Source organism: Capra hircus, chromosome 5 (genome assembly GCF_001704415.2).
Source record: "Capra hircus breed San Clemente chromosome 5, ASM170441v1, whole genome shotgun sequence".
In the NCBI taxonomy this organism is placed as follows: domain Eukaryota; kingdom Metazoa; phylum Chordata; class Mammalia; order Artiodactyla; family Bovidae; genus Capra; species Capra hircus.
Genome location: NC_030812.1, coordinates 104,513,838 through 104,540,948, shown reverse-complemented (window position 1 = coordinate 104,540,948; position 27,111 = coordinate 104,513,838). Strand labels below are relative to the sequence as shown.

Here is a 27,111-nt window from a genome sequence, read left to right as displayed (position 1 = left end):
TCTGGGAAAACTCAGGGCTGGTATAAGAATAAGGATTTAGTTGATGGACACTGTGACAGTGTATCTACAGAGATACAGAGTTCTAAGGTGATACACTTGACAACCTGTATAATGTACACCAAAAGAACCTGTGTTTCAAATCTGTGATTTCAATGCATGTGATTACAAGAAAACTGCAAGTGAAATAATACTCACCAGGTAAAATATTTAAATAGTTTCTATCTGCAGTTTTAGTCTTATCATCACTTCCTCCATTTCGGCTTCCAGAATCTATTCATAAGATAATGCAACATGAGAGAACAGAGTTAATGTATGAGAACACACTACTGCTGTCCCCCCAACAACCACGACGACAGCAAAGACCTACTAAGGATCTCCAGGTACCAGGTGGTCCGCCACATGCTGTACACGGATGGGCTCTCAATTCTTACAAAACTCCTCTAACCACAACACTCTTCCCTTTTCATCTTACATGTGAGAACAGAGGCTTAGACGGGTTAATTCACTTAAAGAAGGAGGCGCAGGTAAGTGGTAGAGCCAGGTCTGGAATCCACACACTCAGATTCCACATTCTGTGGTCTTGACCACAAGACTTGCCAAGGCTCTGTTTTTCATCTGGGCAGTTCAGGGCCCTAAGTTACCTATACATAAAATAACTTCATCAGGCAGTTGTGGGGTGGCCATCTCTATTTTTAGAATCTGAGTCACTGTTGAGGATATAACTTGTTCAGGATGACAGGCTAATGGTTAGTAGCACCAGGAATCATTTGATATTCAGCCCATCCTTGAAATCTGTCACTTCTTATCTGACACTATATACAATTTCTTCCAAACAGATACTTGAGATTCCATTTCAGATGGAGTCTCCTTTTTCCTCCCAGATATTCAATAGTTTTCCTTTCTTTTTAGAAGGGATGACATTACTTTGAAGGATTAATGTTGGTAAAATAAAATATAGCACATTTGACTATTCATTATTATGGCTAAATACATTATTTTACATGTATACAAATATTTTTAATAGAAGATACATCTGAATTTTATAAGAATCCTAAGAGAACTGAAAAATGCAGCATGAATATTATTGGCATAGCTATCTTTAAGAAACTATGTATCTATACACTTTAAATATAAGACTATATTGTAATGGCCTTCAATATCAGAAAATCACTTGAAAACAGTCAGAACTTCAAATGAGTAAACTGAAACTACCAAGGGAGTATTATAGTTTTTAAAAAGTTCCGAATAAAAGTAGCCTAGTGTTTTACCCACTTACTACTTTGAGTAATTGATTTATAACACTGTACTTTGTAAACGCATATATTTTATAAACAGACTGAGGGAGGGAGAGACATAGACAGAAGGCTCTGTGTTGCCAGAATCCACATTTCAGGCAATAATCTGATTCTCATACTGACCCATGAAATTGATAGGCTCTGAATAAATGGCTGCTCACAGCACAGAAAACAAGAAAAACAGTAAATGAAGACTCTTTAAATTTTGTTCACATGCGATCTGAAACTGACAAAATCCTTCCTAAGAAACAAAAAGAGAACAGTTTACAGCCTGCCCGCTTTCCGTGTTTCAAAGGTAATACCCTGTAACACTAAGAAGATCGTCATTTTTTAAAATGGGTATAAAATATGTACAAAACGAAACTGCTTTTAGCTTATCATGAACCACAAAAACATAAAGATGCTGATATAAAAAACACAGTGAGAAAAATAACGGAGTGTCTTAGAATAGACAGACTTGCGTATCAGGATGTGAACGTGCATAACAAGCACGTGGGCACGCCTCAGAAAAGGAAGAGGCGGGGAAAGCATTTTGGCAAAACTCTTCTGTAACAACACGCGGGCTTCTCTAAGAAAGGAGTCTTTTATAAACCTACTTGTTTCACTGACTCACTTAAACCACAAAATAGCTGCCTGAACAAGAACAAAATACTACCATGATGTACACACGGTGCCCTAACCGTATGTGGTTTAAAAACTTTCCGTCCCCACACACTTTCTAACCTCTCATAAATAAACTCAGCACCCTCCGCCTTCTCCTACACTGTCGTGATCTCCGTCTTCATGCTTTTAGTCACTACTGAGAATAAGAGCTGAACGTTTCTGATCACATCCGTGCCACTTTGAATGAGACGGGGGTAGGAGTCGGCAGAAGAATAAGAGGACGGACTGGAATCTGCCTGAAGGTCCTCGTTGGGGTGCGCTTCCAGGCTGATTTCCTAGACTCAGCCGGGGTCTGTTGTGAGTGACACGCATTGTCAGGGCAAAGCCACAGTCACCTATAGCGGAAATACAAACTGGTGGGGTCGCAGCGCAGAGTAATTGCTAACATTATCAGAAATACACTGCCTGTGCTCTTTAGCTCAGGATTGTCTTTTTAGGACTCTATTTCACAGATACGCTCACTCATGCACGATGATATATGTGTAAGTTTATTCACGCATTATTACTTAGAAGAGCAAAACTCTGGAGCAGATGAAATGCCCATTAACAGGGAAGTGGTCATTAAGGGGATATCCTGCAGTGGACCCTATCCAGCAGTAACAGGCGCTAAGGATGCTGTGTCCGTGCAGATGTGGAAGGATGCCCAAGATAAACTATTCAGTGGAAAAAAAGCAGAGGACAAAAGAGTGTGCAGAGAAAGCTGCCATTTGCATGAAGCAGGAAAATCTGTAAATACACACAGACATGTGCTCACACACATTCATAAACGCATGTCCGGAAGGTACATGAGACACGGCGCTGGCTGCCCCAGGAGCAGACACTGGACGGCTGGTGGGCAGGGTCACAGGGTCTCTCACCATGTGCTCTTTCGTGCTGTCTGAATTGTGAATCTTGAGGTGATACTTGTGGTAAGGAGCCCCTACCAAGGCAGGAGACACAGAAGACACGGTTTCAATCTCTGGACTGGGAAGATCCCCTGACAGACGGCATGGCAACCCACTCCACTATGCCTGCCTGGAGAACCCCACAGAGGAGCCTGGCAGGCTGTAGTCCATGGGGTCGCAGAGAGTCGGACGTGACCGAAGTGACTTAGCACGTACAAGACTATCTTTACCTATTTCAGCAACAATTACAATAAGAAAAAAAAATGTTTTTTTAAGTCTACTGAATAAACATGGACACTTTTATGAATGCCAATCAAGTCGATTCTAGAGAACTGCCTTCTATCATCAGGAGAACAGGAGGAATTCTTTGACGTACATGGGAGAGAGAACAAAGTCACCTAGCAAAGGTATAGCAGTGTCTCTGTTTACTCTAAAAAAACAGAACCTGTGAACCCGAAGCACCAGAAAACTCTAAGTGTTTCTCTGAAACGCTGCAGCTGCAAGACAAACAAGACAGGCAACCAAAGCGCCAGAGGCAGGCTGAAAGGTTTGGGCAACTAGTTACAAACGCACCGTGTTTTATTTCTTGGGCAAGACATCACGTTTCTGTGAGAAATAATAAAACACCGGGTATGTACTCGAGCCGTATAAGAGCATGTATTGTAATTTTAAGCTTGTGATATACTATGAAATATCAGAAAAATAAGAAAGACACATCTCATGTATATTCTTGAATAAATATTACCCTTACATATTTAGCTCCTAACTAAACAAACTTATGGCACCAATTTACTTTCAGAGATTCCTTTTTAAACCTTCATTTTTCAATTTAAGATAGCAGAATTAGGTATCTTCTTTTATGCCTCCCCTGTCTTCCCAAAGGTCTTCTTACACATAATTAGAAATCACTGAAGAAAGACACCATGAACTTTTCCCATAGCTTTTAAACCACCTTCCAGTAAATTTCCTATAAGGATGTTTAGATTGTGGATAAATATAGAAAAAGCAGGATATAGTTCTAAACACAGTAATTTTTAAAAAGAACAACCAAAACCAGTCCTTGTAACTGACTTCATGCTACCTAAGTGGATCAAAGACGGAACATATAAGAAGTGCATATTTCGGGCTGTTTACCCTGTGATTTCAATGTCCTTTACAGTACTAATTATATCCGTTGCAGAGATATAGAAGTTGAAGCAAAGGATCCCAACTTTCCACTGAGCGCCTACTTCAAGTACAACTACAGAAACAAAATTTAAAAACAGTTTTTCTAAGGATCTTGAACAAAATCAGGCAGAAAAGAAAATTAAGAACAGAATTCAAGCTTCTGAAGACTTTGAAATTTGTTCTTAATTTCTTTCTTCCATCTTCCCACCAGTGCAATTTTCTCTATTTCAGGTGGCCAGGATGCTAAGAGAGTGCTTAGAGATGGAACATCCTCAAGTGAAAGTTTTTAAAATCTGAGTTTCACTGACCATGAGATTCTTTCAACTTGCTCCTGCGCTGGGTTCTTGCATAAAGTACGACCTGCTGGACAACCTCCAGCTGCTCTTCAATCCGGGGGAAATGAAAGTCAGTGCATTCTTGGCAAACCGTGGCGAAATCTAAGGGACCCAACACAGTTAATGAACTTGCAGAGGTGAAGTATCAGATCTTTAGTGTTTACATACAGAGAGATCCAGAAGAAATGCAACATAGTATTCCCAAGGACGGCATCTCATACTTGTCCTCTCTATAATTATCTTAGTAAGCTAAGGGACAACAATTTGGTTCTGATCAGAAACTCACTCTCTCAATGGCTCAAAAAAATACATAATTAATAGGCAAGGAAATTTTAATAAAAGTCTAAACCTTCTTTAAATAGTAGATACTTTGATCATAATCTAGTTCCCAAAAGTGCTAAAAAAGAAATCAGGTTCTTACACTTATGATAGAAAATAAAATATTCAAGCATCTTAAAAGTAGTTCTACATTTCAATGCACTTTCTATGTCAAACTCTTAGAAAAATTATCAGAAGAAATGAAGCGTACTAGGAGGGAAGGCAGAATTCCACCTAGCATTTTTAAGAAATAGATTATTTAAAATTATAAAGAAAAAAACATGACAAATGGATGAACTGAAATTCAGTCAGGATCTGCTTCTAAACTGAAAACTGTATTTATGTCTTGATTATTCTTTTTGTGATACCTTGAAAAAGGATCCTTACAAGTATTATCTATGATAGGACTTTAAGAAAAATGAAATATCCTAAAGCGCCCCATGGGTGCTAAAGTATGAAACAAATCCTACACGACCATGTCTGGGTCTGTGTGCTGTTTGGACTCGAGCCTTTTCCAGTTCTTTTCCTCTAACTGCATTCTCTTTCAAATGGGATTAAGCGGAGAACTCTGAGGGCGTAACTCCGCACAACGCTAGCTCACCTCTCTTAATGCCACTGTAGGAATTGATTCGATTGTCGACCAGCAACACCAGGCCACAGAGGGACGTGGAGTACAGCGACAGCGCCGTCTGCAGTCGGTGGAGCTTCCCGCCGCTCCGGTGGCTCCTCTTGTGCTTGCAGAAGTCCAGCATGTCTGCTCTCAGCAGCCTCAGGTTGTGCATGGTCTTCAGCTGGGCCCCTGGGGGAGGGCAGCGGCCCCAGGAAGATACTTAGACAGCTGCAGAAAGCCAGCAGCGCGGGAGGCAAATCTCGGTGGCAGGAATCCTAGTAAATCTGTGCTACGAATACTCTCAGACGGGCTTTTCAATTTTCTATTTTGCTGTTGTTTACTCACTAAGTCGTGCCCAATGCTTTGCAACCCTATGGACTGTAGCCCACCAGGCTCCTCTGCGGCCATGGTGATTCTCCAGGCAATAATACTGGAGGGGGTTGCCATTTCCTCCTCCAGGGGATCTTCCTGACCTAGGGATCGACCTCCTGCATTGGCAGGTGGGTCCTTTACCACTGAGCCACCGAGGAAGCCTGTGTTCTACTTTAATAACTATTAATATTTCACCTTTGCATTTGAAAAAAATATAATGGATGAGCTAAAACAGAAAACTTATAGTCAATAAACACAGACCTTCTTGGAGCAGAACCTAATTTTTCATTTCAAAAGTGAAGTGGAAGTCACCCAGTTGTGTCTTGACTCTTTTCGACTCCATGGACTGTAGCCTACAGGCTTCTCTGTCCATGGGATTTCCCGAGCAAGAACACTGGAATGGGTTGCCATTTCCTTCTCCAGGGGATCCTCCCAACCCAGAGATCAAACCCAGGTCTTCTGCATTGCAAGTGGATTCTTTACTGTCTGAGCCATCAAGGAAGCCTTTCATTTTAAAAAGAACCTGGATATATTCTACTTATATGCTAAGGATTTTTCTCTTAAAAACATTTTTAAAAAGTTCTACTGGTTACAATGTGGTGACTGTAAAAAATTAACACACTTACCTAAGTGGATGGTAAAACTTTCTTCTAACTTTCTCTGTTCCTCATAAACCCTTCCATTTGCTTCAGCGGATTCTCTGAACTGACTCGGCTGAACTTTAATTTCCTCGCTGCAATTGAAAAAATTATTGATATGCTTTTTTTTTGGTATGCTTGTCAAGAAATTTTCCTATAGGAAAGAAAGATTTATAATGAGATGAAAGTGAAAATCACTCAGTCCTGTCTGACTCTTTGCGACCCCATGGACTGTAGCCCACGAGCCTTCTCTGTCCATGGGATTCTCCAGGCAAGAGTACTAACGCGGGTTGTCATTTCCTACTCCAGGGGATCTTCCCAACCCAGGGATCAAACCCGGGTCGCTCGCATTGCAGGCAGAGTCGTTACCATCTGAGTCACCAGGTAATGAAATTAATTGCTGAAAGTAGCACTTAATTTACTCCTAAATTTATCTTTTATCCACGGGGCAGGAACACAAGCACTTACAACTTATAAAATTCCCACTTATTCTTCCATTTCTTTGGTTATTTCTTTCAGTCAGTGAGGCATATTTTTTTAGTCATTACAATATCAATTCATATGTCACTATGTAATATTTCTTAGTAGCCTGCTGCTGCTGCTGTTAAGTCACTTCAGTCGTGTCCGACTCTGTGACCCCACAGACGGCAGCCCACTAGGCTCCCCCGTCCCTGGGATTCTCCAGGCAAGAACACTGGAGTGGGTTGCCATTTCCTTCTCCAAGGCATGAAAGTGAACAGTGAAAGTGAAGTCGCTCAGTCCTGTCTGACTCTTAGCAACTCCATGGACTGCAGCCCACCAGACTCCTCTGTCCATGGGATTTTCCAGGCAAGAGTACTGGAGTGGGGTGCCATTGCCTTCTCTGGTAGGGCATGATTAAACAGTGACTAACAATACCTTAAAATGTTTAAAATGACATTAAAAAACATTAATATATCCTTATATCAGGTGGCATCAGTGAAACTAAAGAAGTGAAGTGAGAGAAATGAAAATTAAAAACAAAAAAGTCAAATTAAAAAAAGAATTAAAAAAGAAGAAAGTTCATTTTGACATATTCATATCCTTTTTTTAAAAGACCATTTCTTATTTTTTCACTGCCAACAGTCTCACACTAAAAGACTTCTCTTAGCTCTGGCCTGCCCTGTACTTTCTGAAAGTGTTTCCATGGAGGCATCGGAACTGTACAACTGTTCAATTCACATATTACGGTGAGCTGAAGATGACGCAAGTCTGTAATAGTCATCTATCCCCCTGACTAGATTTTTTCGATAAATCCAAACAGTCTTATTTGTGTCACTGATGGACTTCATTAGGAAATATAGCCAATTTCAACCCCCAAACAAATTCATACAGATTTACACAAATTAAATATCATCTTAGGATTCAGGAAGCCACCAAAGAAAGTTGTTCCTGTTCTAATAACAAGAAAAGCTGGGATAATCTATATGGCCATAACTGTTCTGAAGCTCATCAGAGATCTGAGGTAACAAGGGGACCAAGAAATTAAATTCTTAAGTGTGACATGCCTGTCCCAGGGGAGACAGGACACACGGTTTTGGCAGAGCATCGTAGAAATGAAATGCTGTAATGTATGTAAGAAGGTAAGAAGAAATCAGCTAAAATGTTAACACGTTCTTCAAGGTCAAGTATGGGGTGGCATGTACGTTTAGGACAGCAATGGATGTTACATGCTCTTGCAAACTCTTTCCCACCGGCCTCCACCAGGTGCTTCCAGGAAAGGCCTGGGGGTGGGGCAGGAGGAGCGACAGCCCCCGGGGCGGCACAGGTGGACGTGCTAAGGATGCCCCGTGCCCTCAGCCCAGATCTGCAGGGCTTGCCCAAGACCATGAGGCCGTGGAACCTGCCTCCCACCCTCAACAGGCAGAGGAGGACCACCTAGAGACCAAAGCCCCACTCTCAACACCAAGTGGCAGCAGCGTACCGCTGTAGACAACGAGGCCTGTGGTGCACTGGAATGGAGAACAGAAACTAAACAGCCTGACTGCCAACTGGATTTCCATGGCCTTCACCTTAACAGCCTGCTCATTTCTGGGCATAGGTACTATTTACGCAGGTGGCGCTTAGTGGTAGAGAATCCACCTACCAATGCAGGAGAGGAGAGACCCGGGTTCAATCCTTAGGTCAGGAAGATCCCCTGGAGGAGGAAATGGCAACCCACTTCAGTGTTCTTGCCTGGAGAAGGGGACGCATCTGAGCCACACGCTACTTCCTTTCTAATACACACAACAGTCTGCATTTTACAGTGGATATATTTACTTATATTCATTATAATATCTATGAAGTACTAGATGGTGAGCTATATGTCTAAGTCTGAACTATAAAATTTCTAGAAGAAAATACAGCAGAAAATCTTTGTGATCTTAAATTTCAACAATATCTTAGATAAGACACAGATCTCTTAAAAACTGATAAACTGTACTTAATTAAAATGAAAAGTTATTCTTTGAAAGAAATGGATAAGAAAATGAAAAGACAAGCCACGAGGTGCTAGAACATATTTGTAAAACATATATCTGATTATACACTTGTACCAGAATACATAGAGAACTTTCACAACTCAGTAATAAGAAAAAAGATAAAGGAGAGCTATAGCTAGAAGATCAGCACGTGAAAAGATGTTCAGCGTTAGGAGCCACCAGGGAAACGCAAAGACACACAAAATGAGACACCACTACAAAACCTACCAGAATGGCTAAATATCACCACCAAGTGCTGACAGGTTGTGGAGCATCTGGAACCCGCATACATGGGTGGGGGGGATGCAAAAATGTCACGACCACTTTGGAGAACAGTTGGGCAGTTTCTTACAAGATTAAACACACTATGGATTTTACTTACTGTGTTACCCAGCAATTCCACTCCTAGGTATTTACATAAGAGAATTCTAAACATACGCTACATATGTTATATTATAAACATATGTCTACCCATATGTTCTGGCTTCCCTATTGGCTCAGATGGTAAAGAGTCTGCCTGCAATGTTTGAGCCCCAGATCGGGAAGATCCCCTGAAGGAGGGCATGGCAACCCACTCCAGTATTCATTCTTGCCTGGAGAATCCCACGGACAGAGGAGCCTGGTGGACTACAGTCCATGGGCTTACAAAGAGTTGGACACAACTGAGCGGCTGACTTTTATTTTCACTTTCATGACTATACAAAGACCTGTATGTGAATGCTTACAGTCACTTTATTTATAATTGCCAAAATCTGGAAATACTTCAAATGTCCACCATTGGATAAACAAAAGAACAACAGAGCAACAAAAACGGAAGAACCACTTAAAATGGCAACAACTTGAATGAGTCTCAAAAGGGTTATGTTAAGTGAAGAGAGTAAGACATAAGTTGCTGCATACAGTTTGATTCCATTTATATAAGAAAATCAAAATTACAGGGATAGAAATCAGATCAGGTTACCACGAGCTCGGCAAGCAGAAGTGGGGTTAATATAAACGGATAAAAAGGAAATACTATGTCTTGACTGCAGTGATGGCTTCATGACTAAGTTTGTCAAAACTCATCAAAAGGTAAACCTAAAACAAGTGACTTTTATGTAATTCATCCTTCAATATACCTGACTTTAAGCGAAAAGGCAAAAATGAATGAATTTTAAAGATTGGTCAATTTCATACAATCCCATATGTAGTTATGCTGAAAGCAGGTTTCTGCTCCCCCAGGAAACCTATCAAAAGGAAAGCAAGCTAACAAAGTCACAGTAAAAATCCTCTTTCCTAGGAATATTTGATTTTTTAAAGCAGCAGCAGCTAGAGGTCAATATTCATACAATGGAACTGATCACATAGACTGAATTTCTGAAACTACAGTAGCAAGTGAAATAAAAGTCACTCAGTCGTGTTCGACTCTTTGTGACCCCATGGACTATATATATATAGTCCATGGAATTCTCCAGGCCAGAATACTGGAGTGGGTAGCCTTTCCCTTCTCCAGGGGATCTTCCCAACCCAGAGATCGAACCCAGGTCTCCCACACTGCAGGAAGATTCTTTACCAGCTGAGCCACAAGGGAAGCCCAAGAATACTGGAGTGGGTAGCCTATCCTGTCTCCAGCGGATCTTCCTGACCCAGGAATCAAACTGGGGTCTCCTGCATCAAGAGATATTTTTTGTAGCAAGGGGCTTTCTGAGCTTCCATTAGGTCAGTGATTTTCTGCCTTTTTGACCACAGTATAGAGTACATATTTAATATTTTACATTTTCTTCAATATACACATGTGTAATGCACTGATGTCTTTTCCCCTAGTCTACTCTGCTCAGATCTGTTCCACTCCATTCCATTCTATTATTTTTAAAGTTCAGTTGGAAGGTAAAGGATCTCGCATGGTTCCTGGCAGCAGTCTGAGAAACACCACCGGACCTTATGGCACATGGATGTTCCCAGCCTGTCCCCGACAGCTCCTTTTGTACTGAGTTTAGCACTTTTTCATTTGAAATGAAGAGTATATACATGTTAGTGTCCAGGAGGTTATCCCATTTCTAATTATAAAAAATTGTTTAAATGTTTTTCAGTATTGTCTTGGGGAAAACAACAACACAAATGACAGATGATAATAAAAGGGGAAGATAGATAGCATCAGGTAAACAGTTTAATGATAATCGACTCATAAGCCTGTCTATACATCCATCCCGTAAGTATTTATTTACGTGCTTGTATCAACAGGGAGCAAGACCAGCCCCAAGGAAAAGAAATGCAAAAAAGCAAAATGGCTGTCTGAGGAGGCCTTACAAATAGCTGTGAAAAGAAGAGAAGTGAAAAGCAAGGGAGAAAAGGAAAGATATACCCATTTGAATGCAGAGTTCCAAAGAACAGCAAGGAGAGATAAGAAAGCCTTCCTCAGTGATCAGTGCAAAGAAATAGAGGAAAATAACAGAATGGGAAAGACTAGAGATCTCTTTAAGAAAAACCAAGGGAATATTTCATGCAAAGATGGGCTCAATAAGGGACAGAAATGGTATGGAACAGAAGCAGATGGCAAGAATACATGGAAGAATTGTACAAAGAAGATCTTCATGACCAAGATAATCATGATGCTGTGATCACTCACCTAGAGCCAGACATCCTGGAATGTGAAGTCAAGTGGGCCTTAAGAAGCATCACTACAAACAAAGCTAGTGGAGATGATGGAATTCCAGTTGAGCTATTTCAAAACCTAAAAGATGGTATTGTGAAAATGCTGCACTCAATATGCCAGCAAATTTGGAAAACTCAGCAGTGGCCACAGGACTGGAAAAGGTCAGTTTTCATTCCAGTCCCAAAGAAAGGCAATGCCAAAGAATGCTCAAACCACCACACAATTGCACTCATCTCACACGCTAGTAAAGTAATGCTCAAGATTCTGCAAGCCAGGCTTCAGCAATAAGTGAACCATGAACTTGCAGATGTTCAAGCTGGTTTTAGAAAAGGCAGAGGAACCAGAGATCAAATTGCCAACATCCGCTGGGTCACTGAAAAAGCAAGAGAGTTCCAGGAAAACATCTATTTCTGCTTTATTGAAATAGATGGGGAAACAGTGGAAACAGTGTCAGACTTTATTTTTGGGGCTCCAAAATCACTGCAGATGGTGACTGCAGCCATGAAATTAAAAGACGCTTACTCCTTGAAAGAAAAGTTATGACCAACCTAGACAGCATATTGAAAAGCAGAGACATTACTTTGCCAACAAAGGTTTGTCTAGTCAAGGCTACGGTTTTTCCAGTGGTCATGTATGGATGTGAGAGTTGGTCTGTGAAGAAAGCTGAGTGTTGAAAAATTGATGCTTTTGAACTGTGGTGTTGGAGAAGACTCTTGAGAGTCCCTTGGACTGCAAGGAGATCTAACCAGTCCATTCTGAAGGAGATCAGCCCTGGGATTTCTTTGGAAGGAATGATGCTAAAGCTGAAACTCCAGTACTTTGGCCACCTCATGTGAAGAGTTGACTCATTGGAAAAGACTCTGATGCTGGGAGGGATTGGGGGCAGGAGGAAGAGGGGACGACCGAGGATGAGATGGCTGGATGGCATCACTGACTCGATGGACATGAGTCTGAGTGAATTCCAGGAGCTGGTGATGGACAGGGACGCCTGGCATGCTGCGATTCATGGGGTCGCAAAGAGTTGGACACGACCGAGCAACTGAACTGAACTGAACTGACTATGCCAAAGCCTTTGACTGTGTGGATCACAATAAACTGGAAAATTCTGAGAGAGATGGGCATACCAGAACACCTGACCTGCCTCTTGAGAAACCTATATGTAGGTCAGGAAGCAACAGTTAGAACTGGACATGGAACAACAGACTGGTTCCAAACAGGAAAAAGAATATGTCAAGGCTGTATATTGTCACCCTGGTTATTTAACTTCTATGCAGAGTATATCATGAGAAACGCTGGGCTGGATGAAGCACAAGCTGGAATCAAGACAGCTGGGAGAAATATCAATAACCTCAGATATGCAGATGACACCACCCTTAAGGCAGAAAGTAAAGAACTAACGAGCCTCCTGATGAAAGTGAAAGAGGAGAGTGAAAAAGTTGGCTTAAAGCTCAACATTCAGAAAACAAAAACTAAGATCATGGCATCCGGTCCCATCACTTCATGGGAAATAGATGGGGAAACAGTGGAAACAGTGAGAGACTTCATTTTGGGGGGCTCCAAAATCACTGCAGATGGTGATTGCAGCCATGAAATTAAAAGATGCTTGCTCCTTGGAAGGAAAGTTATAACCAACCTAGACAGTATATTAAAAAGCAAAGATATTACTTTGCCAACAAAGGTTTGTCTAGTTAAGGCTATGGTTTTTCCAGTAGTCATGTATGGATGTGAGAGTTGGATTGTAAAGAAAGCTGAGCGCTGAAGAATTGATGCTTTTGAACTGTGGTGTTGGAGAAGACTCTTGAGAGTCCCTTGGACTGCAAGGAGATCCAACCAGTCCATTCTAAGGAGATCAGTTCTGGGTGTTCATTGGAAGGACTGCTGATGAAGCTGAAACTCCAATACTTTGGCTACCTGATGCGAAGAGCTGACTCATTTGAAAAGATCCTGATGCTGGGAAAGATTGAGGGCAGGAGGAGAAGAGGATGAGATGGATGGATGGCATCACTGACTCAATGGACATGAGTTTGGGTAAACTCTGGGAGTTGGTGATGGACAGGGAGGCCTGGCGTGCTGCAGTCCATGGGGTTGCAAAGAGTCGGATATGACTGAGCAACTGAACGGAACTGAACTGCTCAAGAGTTAGACACTTGACAGAGATCTGGGGATTACAAGAGCAGAAAAAATAGACATGGTTTTTTACTTTCAAGGCAAGACAAGTAGGGGAGAAGGACATTATATAAATAAAATGCTATATCTAAATGTTTATAGTACACACTAGAAAACCCTGAAAACAGGATTATTATACTGTACTAATAATATCTCCAATAGAATATACTTTAGGATTGAAAAAAGAAAGAAATTCTCAAAGGTGAGTAAACAGCCAGGAATAACAGGCAATATGAGAAACAGTGCATTTAGCCCGTAAGGGACCACACAAATTATGAACTATAGAAAGTCTTCTTTCTTCGTTTTGTACCCTGTACATGCTTCTGTAACTGCACATATCATTCTGTTTTATTTACAGGTCAGTCTCTAAAGAATATAAGCTCCCCACAGGCAGTTATCTTGTTTTTCTGCTTAAAGAGTGCTTGGCGTTTAAGATGCATTCAACCACTGTGTACTGCACTGAAAGGAAACCAATCAAAAAAAAACACAGGAGACAGTAGTCAAGGTATTTAGGTATATATACCCACAAGATTTATAAAGCTAAGTTCTAGGTGGGGAATCACCTTTGTAAAACATCCTGCCCCACATAATCCACGTAAAGTCTACAAAATGAAAGGTGTTTAAAAAAAAAGCATATAGTTATCTTGAATTTTCACTGGTAACTTAAAAACATCTACAACTAGAAAGGTCCAATTTTACAGTAAATACAAACTATTACTGATAACAACTTTTCATCTCATAAAAATGACACCTGATTAATACCTGAGGGAGCTGTTGTTGGGATTTTTTAGGTCTTGATGAAGTTTAATTACCCATTCCTGATACTCTTGTTTTTGAATGGCAGTCGATTGTTTTAATTCATTGGACCACTTATTTTCTAAGTCCTAAAAAGAGACAGTATACCAACGAGTCAATTTTTTTTTTTTCTTCACAAAAATAAACAAAACAAAAGCACTCTGAAAGCCATTATACATGCCTCACTTACCTGCTGGGATTCGAAATGCTGAGCAGCCAGGGTGTTCACATCTTGGTCCGTCAGTGACTTTCCCAACTCCTGCATCACCTTTTCCATCTCAATACCTTGCCTGAAACATGAATGAGTAGATCGGATACAGTCATCACATTTTAAAGGTGCAGAACCACTTCAGATTCACGGAATAACTGCTACGAAGTGAAAAGAACATTTTCTTCTTAAAGGAGGGTGCCCAGGGATGGCCACGGTACTGTCTGGAAAACACTCTGAAGCCTCGGCAATGGAGAGGCGGAAACGACGCTAACGTCGTATAGTATACATGACGTCAATGTGTAGTTAAATCGGAACCTAAATTTGGTGCATAAAGGAGAACATTCAGAATCCAGGAGAGAGAGTTCAATTTCCGTAACTAGTATTGAAAAGTCCAGAGCCTTTTTCACTTGCAGATTTTCACAAAGAAGATACTCCCCAATTCAGCTCAAAGCACATTTTTTATTCCTCTGAATGTGAGTTAAAGTGACTTCAACCTTCGAATCACACATTATATTATAATCAGAAGCTGCCAGTTAGGTTCTAAGAATCAAACTGGTATTAAGTCACAGCGTTCCCTTTCTAGAGGAATGTGAAATACATTCTGAAGTAGTCTTAATTTATCCAAACAAACAATATGCGGAAATTAAAAATGGTATTTCCCCATAAGAAAAACTAATGGTGCTACAAGTTCAGACAGTGGTTATTTACGGAGGAAATGGGTGGAAACTGCTGGATGGGTGGGAGGGAGCCTTCTGCAGGCTGGAGATCACCTACTTCTTGATCTGGGAGAGGAGCACACTGGTGTGCTTACTTTGTGGAAGCTTACTGAACTGCATACCTACAGTTTATTGCCTTTTTATAAGTCGGTTAGATTTTAATAAATAAGTTGATTAAAAAATCTCTAGTAAAAATGTATTAATCAAGTTTTTTCTAAAACACATTTCAAACAAACTTGGAAGCAGTGAAACAGACATGAACTAAAGGACTTCACTACCATTTTAGTCAGTTTACGTAAATTGCTCTTAGAAGAGAAACTGCACTGATTTCTAAGAACTGATTAAGATACCTACATGTTCATCATAAACGAAACTCATTCGTATGTTACACTTTTATACATCCCAATGTATACCTTCTAGTATCAAATATTCAGTACTACTTAATTCCCACTTAATGATAATGCAGGCGACCCCACTAGTTTTTTAATAATTACTAGAGGTCAGCTGAAGATAATGCTTGCAAGTAAGATTTTTATTTAAAACAGAAATAACTGCTAAGCATTTATAATTATAAACTTTGATACAAATATTAATATTTTACATTACACATGTTCCCTCTAGTGGATATAAAGTATCATTGCCACTTTAAAGGTTCAAAGAACTATCTTGAAACTGGTTTGCAAAAAGAAGGAAATTTTCAATTAGGAAAAAGAGAACTAATAAATAACAATTCAACTTCATGAACATTTATTTCACCCTAAAAGTGTTAGAAGTGCAAGTACAGTTAATGATACAACATTTATTTCTACGATTAAGATGAAAGGAAAATTTATTATATGAAATACTACGTAGTGACTCAAGATGTCTGTCATGATGATTCTGACAACCTGTACGTTATCTTGAAGACATTTAGGAAAAAAGATAATTAGAACTGTTGATGCTGCACCGAGACAAATTCTTTTAACTATGTAAAATGGGATTAAAATGAAAGGAGAGATGAGAAAATATGTCACTTCTACTCACGAATTAGATAAATGAATTAAACACCAAAATTTTGGGTGAACTTCCACTAATGAATTCCAACTTACTATTAGTTATACGGTTCAACTTTGCAAAAAATATTACCTACCTTAAAAAGAACATGGTTTATTTTTATTTATTAAGCTGACAGTTTGGACACGTGAAAAACTATAAAACGGTTCTTAATATAAATGTTTTCAAACATTTTTAAAGCCTTTATTGAACTTGTTACAACAGTGATCTGTTTTATGTTTCGGTTTTTTGGCCATGAGGCATGTGAGATCTTAGTTCCCCAACCAGGGATCGAACCTCCACCCCCTGTATTAGAAGGTGAAGTCTCAACCACTGGACAACCAGGGAAGCCCCAAATGTATTCCATTTGGAAATTCTCAGAGAGATGGGAATACCAAACCACCTGACCTGCCTCTTGAGAAATCGGTATGTAGGTCAGGAAGCAACAGTTAGAACTGGACATGGAACAACAGACTGGTTCCAAATAGGACAAGGAGTACGTCAAGGCTGTATACTGTCACCCTGCTTATTTAACTTATATGCAAAGTACATCATGAGAAACGCTGGACTGGAAGAAACACAAGCTAGAATGAAGATTGCCGTGAGAAATATCAATAACCTCAGATATGCAGATGACACCACCCTTATGGCAGAAAGTGAAGAGGAGCTAAAAAGCCTCTTGATGAAAGTAAAAGAGGAGAGTGAAAAAGTTGGCTTAAAGCTCAACATTCAGAAAACGAAGATCATGGCATCTGGTCCCATCACTTCATGGGAAATAGATGGGGAAACAGTGGAAACAGTGTCAGACTTTATTTTTTGGGGCTCCAAAATCACTGCAGATGGTGACTGCAGCCATGAAATTAAAAGACGCTTACTCCTTGGAAGAAAAGTTATGACCAACCTACACAGCATATTGAAAAGCAGAGACATTACTTTGCCGACTAAGGTCCATCGGGTCAAGGCTCTGGTTTTTCCAGTGGTCATGTGTGGATGTGAGAGTTGGACTGTGAAGAAAGCTGAGCGCCGAAGAATTGATGCTTTTGAACTGTGGTGTTGGAGAAGACTCTTGAGAGTCCCTTGGACTGCAAGGAGACCCAACCAGTCCATTCTTAAGGAGATCAACCCTGGGATTTCTTTGGAGGGAATGATGCTAAAGCTGAAACTTACTTTGGCCACCTCATGCAAAGAGTTGACTCACTGGAAAAGACTCTGATGCTGGGAGGGATTGGGGGCAGGAGGAGAGGGGGACGACTGAGGATGAGATGGCTGGATGGCATCACAGACTCGACGGACGTGAGTCTAAGTGAACTCCAGGAGTTGGTGATGGACAGGGAGGCCTTGCGTGCTGCGATTCATGGGGTCACAGAGTCGGACACGACCGAGCAACTGAACTGAACTGATTATCTGTAATATTTGGGGGTAGGGGAACAAAGCCCCGTCAAGAAGTCTGGCTAAAAGACATTTCAAAAAATAACATACACCAAAACAAATCCCTATTGAAAAACTATCCTGTAACAGAAAAAAATAAATATAAAGTACTAGTAAATGCAGATAATTAGTAACTTAATGCAGCTTCCAAAAAAACTGAAGGGTTAAGTGGAATAAGAACCTTCTTCCAACTTAGAAAAAAGAACAATTATGGAACAGTGATGGCCAGAGATGAAATTTTCTGGCAGGTGGAGTGAGCAGGCAGCAAAGAGGACCACAGCTCAGAGCAACTCAGCTGCCGACTGAAAGCAGGGGCGACAGCCACTGATGTGAACTGCAGATGCTGAGCTGTGCATTTTTTAATATCCCTAAACAGGCTGGAGAAGACTCTTGAGAGTCCCTTGGACTGCAAGGAGATCCGATCAGTCCATTCTAAAGGAGACCAGTCCTGGGTGTCCATTGGAAGGACTGATGCTAAAGCTGAAACTCCAGTACTTTGGCCACCTCACGCAAAGAGTGGACGCATTGGAAAAGACCCTGATGCTGGGAGGGATTGGGGGCAGGAGGAGAAGCGGATGACAGAGGATGAGATGGCTGGATGGCATCACTAACTCGATGGACATGAGTCTGAGTGAACTCCGGGAGTTGGTGATGGACAGGGAGGCCTGGCGTGCTGCAATTCATGGGGTCACAGAGTCGGACACGACTGAGCGACTGAACTGAACTGAACTCAAATAGGTAGAACGAGTGCAGGCCCAGAAAACCTGAGAGCTGAGAACAGATTCAGAATGAGAGGAAGACTGTATTATCTGAAGCCCCAGTGGGGAAAAAAGCAAACAAATGAAGTTCAAGAGAAGGTAATTAGTGTTGGGTAACTAGCACCATATTTTAAAAAACCTAATCTGTATTTCACGCTTATTTTAAATATGTTCACAATATTCCATGCGTGTGTGCTTAGTTGCTTCAGTCGCGTCGGACACTTTGCGACCCAATGGACTGTAGCCCACCAGGCTCCTCTGTCCATGGGGCTCTCCAGGCAAGAATACTGGAGTGGGTTGCCATATCCTCCACCAGGGGATCTTCCTGACCCAGGGATCAATCCGACATCTCCTGAGTCTCCTGCATTGCAGGCAGATTCTTTACTCATGAAGCTACCTGGGAAGTCTGTGGACAATACTATTGGATATGAAATAAAGAACTAGAGGAAATCCATTTCTGCCTCAGTAAACTGGGGCAGTAACAGTAGGGTTGTGGATCAAATGAGACAGGGCATCTGTTAAGAACTGCATCTTTGTGGCCCCACAGAGTACAAATGTTGAAACCCTAACCTTCACTGTGATGTTATGTGGAGGTGGGGCCTTTGGGAGGCAATTAGGTTAAGGTAAGCTCCAGAGGCTGGCATCCTCATGATGGAATTAGTCTGGAAGAAGGGGTGCTACTGTTCTCTGTCTACAAGCAACGCACCAGGAGTGTGCACAGAGGAAAGGCTGAGGAAGCAATGTCAGGAAGGCACTGGCTACAAGCCAGGCGGTGGGTCCTCACCAGACACTGAGTCTGCTGGCACCTTGACCTTGGACAACCCAGCCTCCAGACTGTAGGAGGTCCATTTCTGCTGTTTAAGCCATCCAGTCTGTGTGTGTGTGTTTTAATATAGCGGTCTGAATGAAGACGGCATCCAAAGCACTTTGCACAGGGCCTGGAACAAAGCTGACCCTTTAGAAGAGGTAAGTTCTTCCTCCATCAGAACTAAGAGTAGATAGAACCGTCATAATTCGTTTAGGTAAATCCCTTGAGGAGTTCTATAAACTAGGAGAACCTTATCTGCCCAGGTGAAATGAGAGATCTAAACACACAAGAAAATTACTTTCTAATGTTAAAGATGATTTTCTATTCTATTTTTCAGTTTTATTTAAGAAAAAGAGAGAGAGAGAGCGAGACAGAGAACGCGCTGTTCTGTAGCCCGTCATTATTTGATGATGTAACATTTAATTATCGTGATACAAGAACTAGGAAGTACCTCTCCCGTAGCTTTTTCAGCTCCACGTCTCTTTCGCCAATGAGTTCAGAGATACTGACGAAGTAGTTGTGTTCCAAGTTTAGGAGAGTTTCAGAGGCTGGAGAATGGATGAGGTCATGGTACACATCCGCGAAGTCTTCATCCCAGCTGGGCTCCTCGGGCCTCGCGTGCTCTAGCGTGGTCTGCAAGATGGGACCAGACATTCTTAAACTCTGATGCAGTGCTCTTGGTTAACACACTGCTGGAGAAGTGAGTATACTATGATTCCATTTCGGTACATCAAAGGACAGAAAGGCCCTCTACATATGTGTTTATAGGTTACATAGGATTATCTGAGCATACACAAAAAATACGGAAAGAAGTGGACTCAGTTGTCAATGTGGGTTACCCGGAGGCAGAGATAAGGGGAAGGTGTTAATGCGGAGCAAGGGATAGGAAGTGTCCATAATCTCAAAATAAAAAGAAGAAAGGGTAATAAGTAAGCTCTCATTTCCGTAAAACACACACACACACACACACACACACACACACTTGAAGGGGCTGTCTGTAGCAGAGTGGGATCTTTAAGTCCCTTACTTTGTATTCTAATGTGCCACGTAAGAGAATAACTTGCATACAGTAATTATATCATCAGGAAAAAAAGCTTTTCATTCTTAAAAATTATTGCTAAAAAAGGTTTTGTAGGCTATATATTTAGAGAATGAGCTTACCTATGTAACAACACTGCCCTTGATAACCCAATTCATGCATAGGATTTTATATCAAGATATACATGCGAAACTTTTTTACTCTGAACTCAAGTATTGTTTTCTTCACAAAATGTAAGTCCCCTCAATTAAATGTATGAAAATAGTAGTTATCAAAATGATAAAGGGACTGCATAAACACTGATAAGCAAACAAACAAAAAAACCGGAAACATGCAGAAGCAGAAAAGAGACCCTGAGTGCGCACACACAAACGCATCTGGGGAGGCAGATGCCTGGCCCTGGACACGTGCCATAACCACACACCAGACACGCGCAGCGCTCTACAGCGGCGGGAGACTGACATGCTCAGAAGGCCCCAGAAGGCCCCCGCCAAAGGCCACACCATACAACGGCAAGAGTGGAAGTTTCACAAAGATTTCAACACTGTTTCTATTTTTGATCTTTGCAGCTAGCCACCCGTAAAGGAGAACAATCTAAATTCTTCCCTTTTCTTACCAATGAAAATACCCCAAACGGGAACCGATGATAGGGCTCAAAATAATAATCTCCCTTACATACCACAAATGGATAAATCATGGAAACAGGTATTTTGAACTGGGACAATCAGGTAAACTCTTCCCCTTGTTCCCTTTCACTTATACTTGGATCCACTCCAGGTCAGGAGGGGAGACTTATTAAGAGAATCAGCCGAATATAGAGGGTGGATTTTATCTGTCCCGCACCTCTGCAAACCTGGACCATGCTCTGATAACTTCTATGCATCCCTAGACACAGCATCCCTCTAGGAATTATAACCAGTCCACGTGACTTAGGCTCTGTTCCAAAATCACTCCGGGTTTGGGCTTAACCCCACAAGGTTAGATCAGCTCATTATGCAACTTGCAAGCCTCAGTTTACAACTCAGCCTGGAGTGACACTTGTGAATAGGGAGAAGCATCTTACTACACGAGATGCACCCAACAGAGTTCTCACTCACCCTCAGTCAACTAGAACTCTGGCACCGAGTTTACACACTTCCTCCCTGTCCCACATCCTGAGACCAGCCTGAGCCACCTGGATGTCCTGGTGGATGATTCACCAAGGCCCTGCCTTCTGGTGTCCCTCAACGCTGCATTTTTAATAAGCTCTCCCCTTTGCCTGCCACCCATTCCATATCTTCCCTGGGAACAGCTCGGCTGCTAAAATTCAAACACTCAGTCACTGATTACAAACTCCAACCGAAACTTCTCATACAGCGGCTCCCAGGCAACTGGTTCTGCAGCCTCACCAGGACCTCCGCTTCACAGTCTCCACTATCTGAGCTGTTGGCTCCCTCTCACTGCCCTTTCTTCCTGATAAAGCTTACAGTCAGTCACTGTCTCGCCCACATCCTCCTTGCCCACCTAACAAAACCGCATCTTATTCCTCTAGCTCCACCTGCAGCCAGGCTCTGGGGAGCCGCAGCAGAAAAATCACACAAGTCCAGAGTCTATGGAGGGAGACCGGTGCCAGTCCAACCCTTCCTCGCGATGCTGCCTGGCAACTCTGGCTTCCTCTGGTCAGTTCAGTCCTCAGACATCCAACCATCTCATCAGCCCCCCACCACCCCATCTAGACAAACAACCTCCTTTACTATTTCTCAGATAAAGCAGAAGCAGTTAGGAGAGAATTATCTTCAACTTCCTGCTACCAAAGAAAAGTTTTCTGAATTGATGGTTACGTTTTCCTTCTTCCTCTCCGCTATGATGGAAGCCACCTCCCTCCTCCCTGGAAAGACTGATCCTCCACTTGGGCTCTGGGTCTGGTTCCTTTCGGCCTTTCTCTCTACTGTCTTAAACAACAAGCCTCTGATCCTGGGTCTCACCCTCCTCTCTGCAGCCCAACTTCTTGAGTTGTCTAGACTCATTTCACTTCCACATTCCCACTTGTTCTTTAACTCACTGAAATCTAGTCTCTGCTCCCACCAATCTGCTGGAATTTATCTTGCCACAGATAAGACCTGATAAACCCGGTGGGTATTTCTGAGTCTTCTCCTTGCTTGATCACCTGTGCAGCATTTGAACCACAGACCAGTCCCTCCTTCTTGGTTACCTCTTTTTTGGTCAGCTTTCATGAAACTATAAACTTTTTCTTCTACTATAGTTTTTTATCTTCCTTCTGTTTCCCTGACCAGTTCCTCTCTTTCCTTTGCAGGGTTTTCTTCCTCAATTCACCTCTTAACTGTTTGGATTTGTTTACTTACTTGTATATATTCACTCATACATCCATCTATCACAGATGAAACCCTGTTATTTGCAAGCTTGTTGCTGGATGTATTGTTGTTTACTTGCTAAGTTGTGGCCAACTCTTTTGTGACCCCATGGACTATGGCCGGTCTCCTCTGTCCATGGGATTCTCCAGGCAAGAATACTGGAGTGGATTGCCATTTCCTTCTCCAGGGGATCTTCCTGGTCCAGGGATTGAACCCAAGTCCCCTGCATTGGCAGGTGGATGCTTTACCACTAAGCCACTGGGGAAGCTCTCTGTGCTGGTTACTAGTTAATAAAAGGGAAGAAGGCAGACCTTTCCAGGTGGATATTCAGATAAGCCAGAGATACAGGTAGGTCAACAGATAATTACAATAAAGGGTCTTGTCAAGATTCTGTCCAGGGGTCTTCTCTTCTCAGTCTACAGTAACCCCGGGCCACTCCATTGAGCAATGAATAATTTTTTAACATAAGCATGCTCCATGTATATGTGGGATATACTCATATGAAAAAATTCATTGTTTATCTGAAATTCTAGTTTATTTATTTATTTAGGGCCACACCACATAGCATGTGGGATCTCAGTTCCCCAGCCAGGGATCAAACCCACAACCCCCTGCATTGGAAGCACAGATTCTCAACCACTGGACCAGCAGGGAAGTCCCTGAAATTCTAAGTTAAATGGGTGGCCTGTATTCTTAATGACTAAATCTGGCAACCCTATGCTGGGTACAAATACAAAAGCAGCACCTCACTTTACAAGAACATTACAGGAAGCACTGTGTCCTGTGTGCTCACCTTGGTAACAAGAAGGAAGCACACAAGCACCAACACAGGGTGCATGTTACGGAGTAAATCTTCGTACACAGAGAACCTGCGGTTCTACAGCTGCTCCAGTACTACCTTGGCAATTTAAACACGCTCATCATTCTGCTTCAGAAACAAACATACACACAGAAAAAGCCACCAGATTTGTGTTACTTCAGGCTGGGGATGGAGGAAGCAGAAATGGGATGAAGGCAGTCAAAAGACACAGGCTTCCGGTTATAGTAAGTACTAGGCATGTGATGTGCCATGTGATAAATATGATGAACATCACTGTATGGTACACATGAAAGTTCCGAGAACAAAGCCGCAGTACAGGAGAAAACATTTTACTTCCTATTTCTTTAACTCTGTGTCTGTGTGAGATGATGGATGTTCAGTACATTTGCTGTGATAACCATTCTCTGGTGCATGTACGTCCAACCATCATGCTCTACACCTTAAACTCATGCAGTGTCAGATGCCAGCTACATTCCCAACATCTCAATAAAACTGCAAGAAAAAAACCACACATCAGAGTCCAGAATATCCTTTAAGTTTAGGATCTTATCTATTTTCATACCTCTGCATAAGCTTTGGCCCATGTGCTTGCCAGCTGATGTAGGTCAACTTCACCTGACTTCACAGCTTCCAGGGCGGCTTCAGCCTCTCGGTCATAATCTCTGAGGGATTCTTCTTCGATAAACTGGCTCAGAGCTTCTTTTAACTCTGTAATATCGATAACAAATACCATCATTGGCAGACATAAACTGGGAACATTTTACCTGGCTAATCATTCCAGTGTGACACTCCTGTCAAGCTTATACCCTTGAGCATGTCTAACTAGATAAATTCAGCTTAGAGGATCATTCAGCTAATCTCACACTTATTTTTCTTTACAATCACAGATTACTGAATGGTCAAAATTCTTAATTCTTATGTAATATAACCCTGATAATAATTAAAAACATTAATTTCTTAAGTCTTCATCCAAAACTGAGTAGAGAAAAAGCACATAAAGACCTCCTACAGAGAGAGGGGATGAAGCTTTCTGTATTTAAATGAGTTTCCTGTATAACTTTCAAGGATATTGTTGTGTCTGTGTGTGTGTGTGCGTGTGCGTGTGCTCAGTTGCTTCAGCTGTGTTGAACTCTTTGTGACCCCATGGACGGTAGCCCACCAGGCTCCTCTGTCCATGGGATTCTCCAGGCAAGAGTAGTGGGGTGGTTTGCCATGCCCTTCTCCAGGGAATCTTCCTGACCCAGGGACTGAACCCGCGTCTCTTGTGTTTCCTGCCTTGCAGGCAGATTCTTTACCCACTAAGCTACCTGGGAAGGCCATATATTGTTACATTCTTCGAACCTGAAATAGAACTAGAGTGATCAGCATATTAAAACTGATTTATTTCAGATGATCTACAATTCCAACTTCAGAGACACTACTTAAAGACTGCTCTGAGGATGAGAAGACCATGGCTTTCATCTTGGGCACTTCCTTGCTCCCTCCCTCTCTCAGGTTGCTGGCCCTGGGGGAGACCAGCTGCAGGTGCGGAGGTGACCCTATGAAGAGGCCCCATGATAAGGCCTGAGAACAGCCTCACAAATGACCTTGGAGATGATCTTGTGCTGGTAGAGCCTTCAGATGAGACTCTGGAGTCCTGACTGACAGTTTGGCTGGAGTCCCATGAGAAACCCTGAGCCAGAGGCACCCATCTAAGTTGCACTTGGATCCCTGACCCACAGTAATGGTAGCAAGATAATACATACTTGCTGCTTTAAAAAAAAAAAAAAAAAGACAGATTAAAGAGCAGTGAGACAGAAACCAGGATACCTGTGCTCTATCTTGGTTCTGACACGTCTGTAACTCTGAACCAGAGAGTCTCAGTTGTTAGGACGCATCAGAGTTCCCTGGGGGGCTCACTGGAATAGATGCTGCACCCCAGTCCTAGAGTTTCTGATTCAAAGTGAATCAGTGGAGCCCAAGAATACACACTTCAAACAGGTTCCCAAGTGATGCTGCTTGGGGAACAACTTTTGAGAACTACTGCCTTGGGCAAATTATTTAACCTTTCTTAGGCACCAGTTTCCTTATTTGTATGATGAGATTATGCTAGAAAGTTTCCACGTTCCCTTGCATCTCTCACCTTCTATGATCCAACATATTCTCAATTAAAACATTTTCCCTTCTCTGTAGACAGAATGTAGACCTTTTAAAATGGCATAATACAGATGACTACGGAACTAATTTAGGTGAGCAAAGATTATTGAAAGATAGGTACCCCCTTCTCTTTCATGACATCTCAGAAACTGAGGACCAGATTGTTATAAGGGCAAAACATTGAGCACATAACCAATGATAGCCAACATGCCTTATGAATCCATCTAGCTACATGAAGAGGTTAGGAGTTCTAATCCAGACTCTGTCATTTTTCATCATATGTAATTAAATTTTTATACTAAAATGGCTAATAAACAGCTATAAGAGATACAGAAAAAAAATTCAATAGAAGAAAGATCTGGGGAACCTTTTTATTCTTGAAAGCGTCACATTTTGTGGTTGTTTCCAGCGCTTCTCAGGTTTATGCTACTATGAAACTTCTAATGACAGAGACCAAAGGAAAATAACAAAGTGATACTTTCCAAAAATCAGTCCTCACCTTTTTCTATAAAGCATGGTAAGTTGTGCAGCAGCATTAGACGTCCATGTAAATGACTGGCATTCTCTTGAACAGGAAATTTGAGGGGTACCCTCAGTTCAAAGCACTGACTTCCAACTTTGAATTTATACACAAATTCCCTCTCTCGGTTGCAGAATCTTTCTCTGTTTTTTTTCATCTTTAGCAGGATTCTAGGAAACTAACAACAAAAAATTCAGCCAGTTATAAGTCCAAAAACACTTAAAATGTTTCCTTATTGCTAAGCCACTTCTGGACTTCCCTCTAGCTCAGATGGTAGAGAATGTGCCTGCCATGCAGGAGACCCAGGCTCAATCCTGGGTCAGGAAGGTCCCCTGGAGAAGGAAATGGCAACCCACTCCAATATTCTTGCCTGGAGAATCCCATGGACAGAGGAGCCTGGTGGGCTACAGTGCATGGAGTCACAAAAAGCCACTTTAAAGATGGCTCCCCACGCAGATTTTGTGTGACACTCAGCTAATTATTCTACTTTTCCCCTACTTTTATCCCTTCATAAAAGTAGGGATGTTTTCATGATGAAAACAAAGTGCTTCTTTTTTAATGAAAAGTCTCTCTCCAACTTCATATATTAAAAAACTGCCCGCTTGGCACTCCTAGGCAGTGCGCTCAGTCTCTCAGTCACGTCGGATTCTTTGCAACCCCGCCGACTATAGTCCACCACTCTCCTCTGCCCATGGGGTTTTCCCGGCAAGAGTTCTGGAGTGGGTTGCCAATCCCTTCTGCAAGGGATCTTCCTGACCCAGGAATCGAACTCGCATCTCCTGCACTGCAGGTGGGCTCTTCACCACTGAACCACCTGGGAAGCCAAGATTCCTAGGCAGAGTTCTCACGAATCGGTAAGGATCATGTAGAGAAGAACAGAGAGGATTCTTTGGAAGAGATGCATGGTAGCCAGATACAGTTCATGAAATAGTTGGTGAAT

At 41.9% G+C, this 27,111-nt stretch overlaps 1 protein-coding gene across 2 annotated transcripts in view; it reads right to left on the bottom strand.

Moving 5' to 3' along the window:
- The window catches only part of C5H12orf4 (chromosome 5 C12orf4 homolog), a 38,998-nt gene that overhangs the window by 10,112 nt on the left and 1,775 nt on the right, over positions 1 to 27,111 (bottom strand). The window contains exons 2-10 of one of the 2 annotated variants that reach the window (XM_005680983.3): positions 26,151 to 26,349; positions 24,078 to 24,223; positions 19,757 to 19,938; positions 14,543 to 14,642; positions 14,320 to 14,441; positions 6,271 to 6,377; positions 5,264 to 5,461; positions 4,318 to 4,446; positions 196 to 270 (exon numbers count right to left, since the gene is read on the bottom strand). In XM_005680983.3, coding sequence (XP_005681040.2) covers positions 196 to 270; positions 4,318 to 4,446; positions 5,264 to 5,461; positions 6,271 to 6,377; positions 14,320 to 14,441; positions 14,543 to 14,642; positions 19,757 to 19,938; positions 24,078 to 24,223; positions 26,151 to 26,328 — 1,237 coding nt within the window. In that variant the 5' untranslated portion in view covers positions 26,329 to 26,349. The remainder of the gene's footprint in view (positions 1 to 195; positions 271 to 4,317; positions 4,447 to 5,263; positions 5,462 to 6,270; positions 6,378 to 14,319; positions 14,442 to 14,542; positions 14,643 to 19,756; positions 19,939 to 24,077; positions 24,224 to 26,150; positions 26,350 to 27,111) is intronic. The other variant, XM_018048613.1, reaches the window with a different exon arrangement.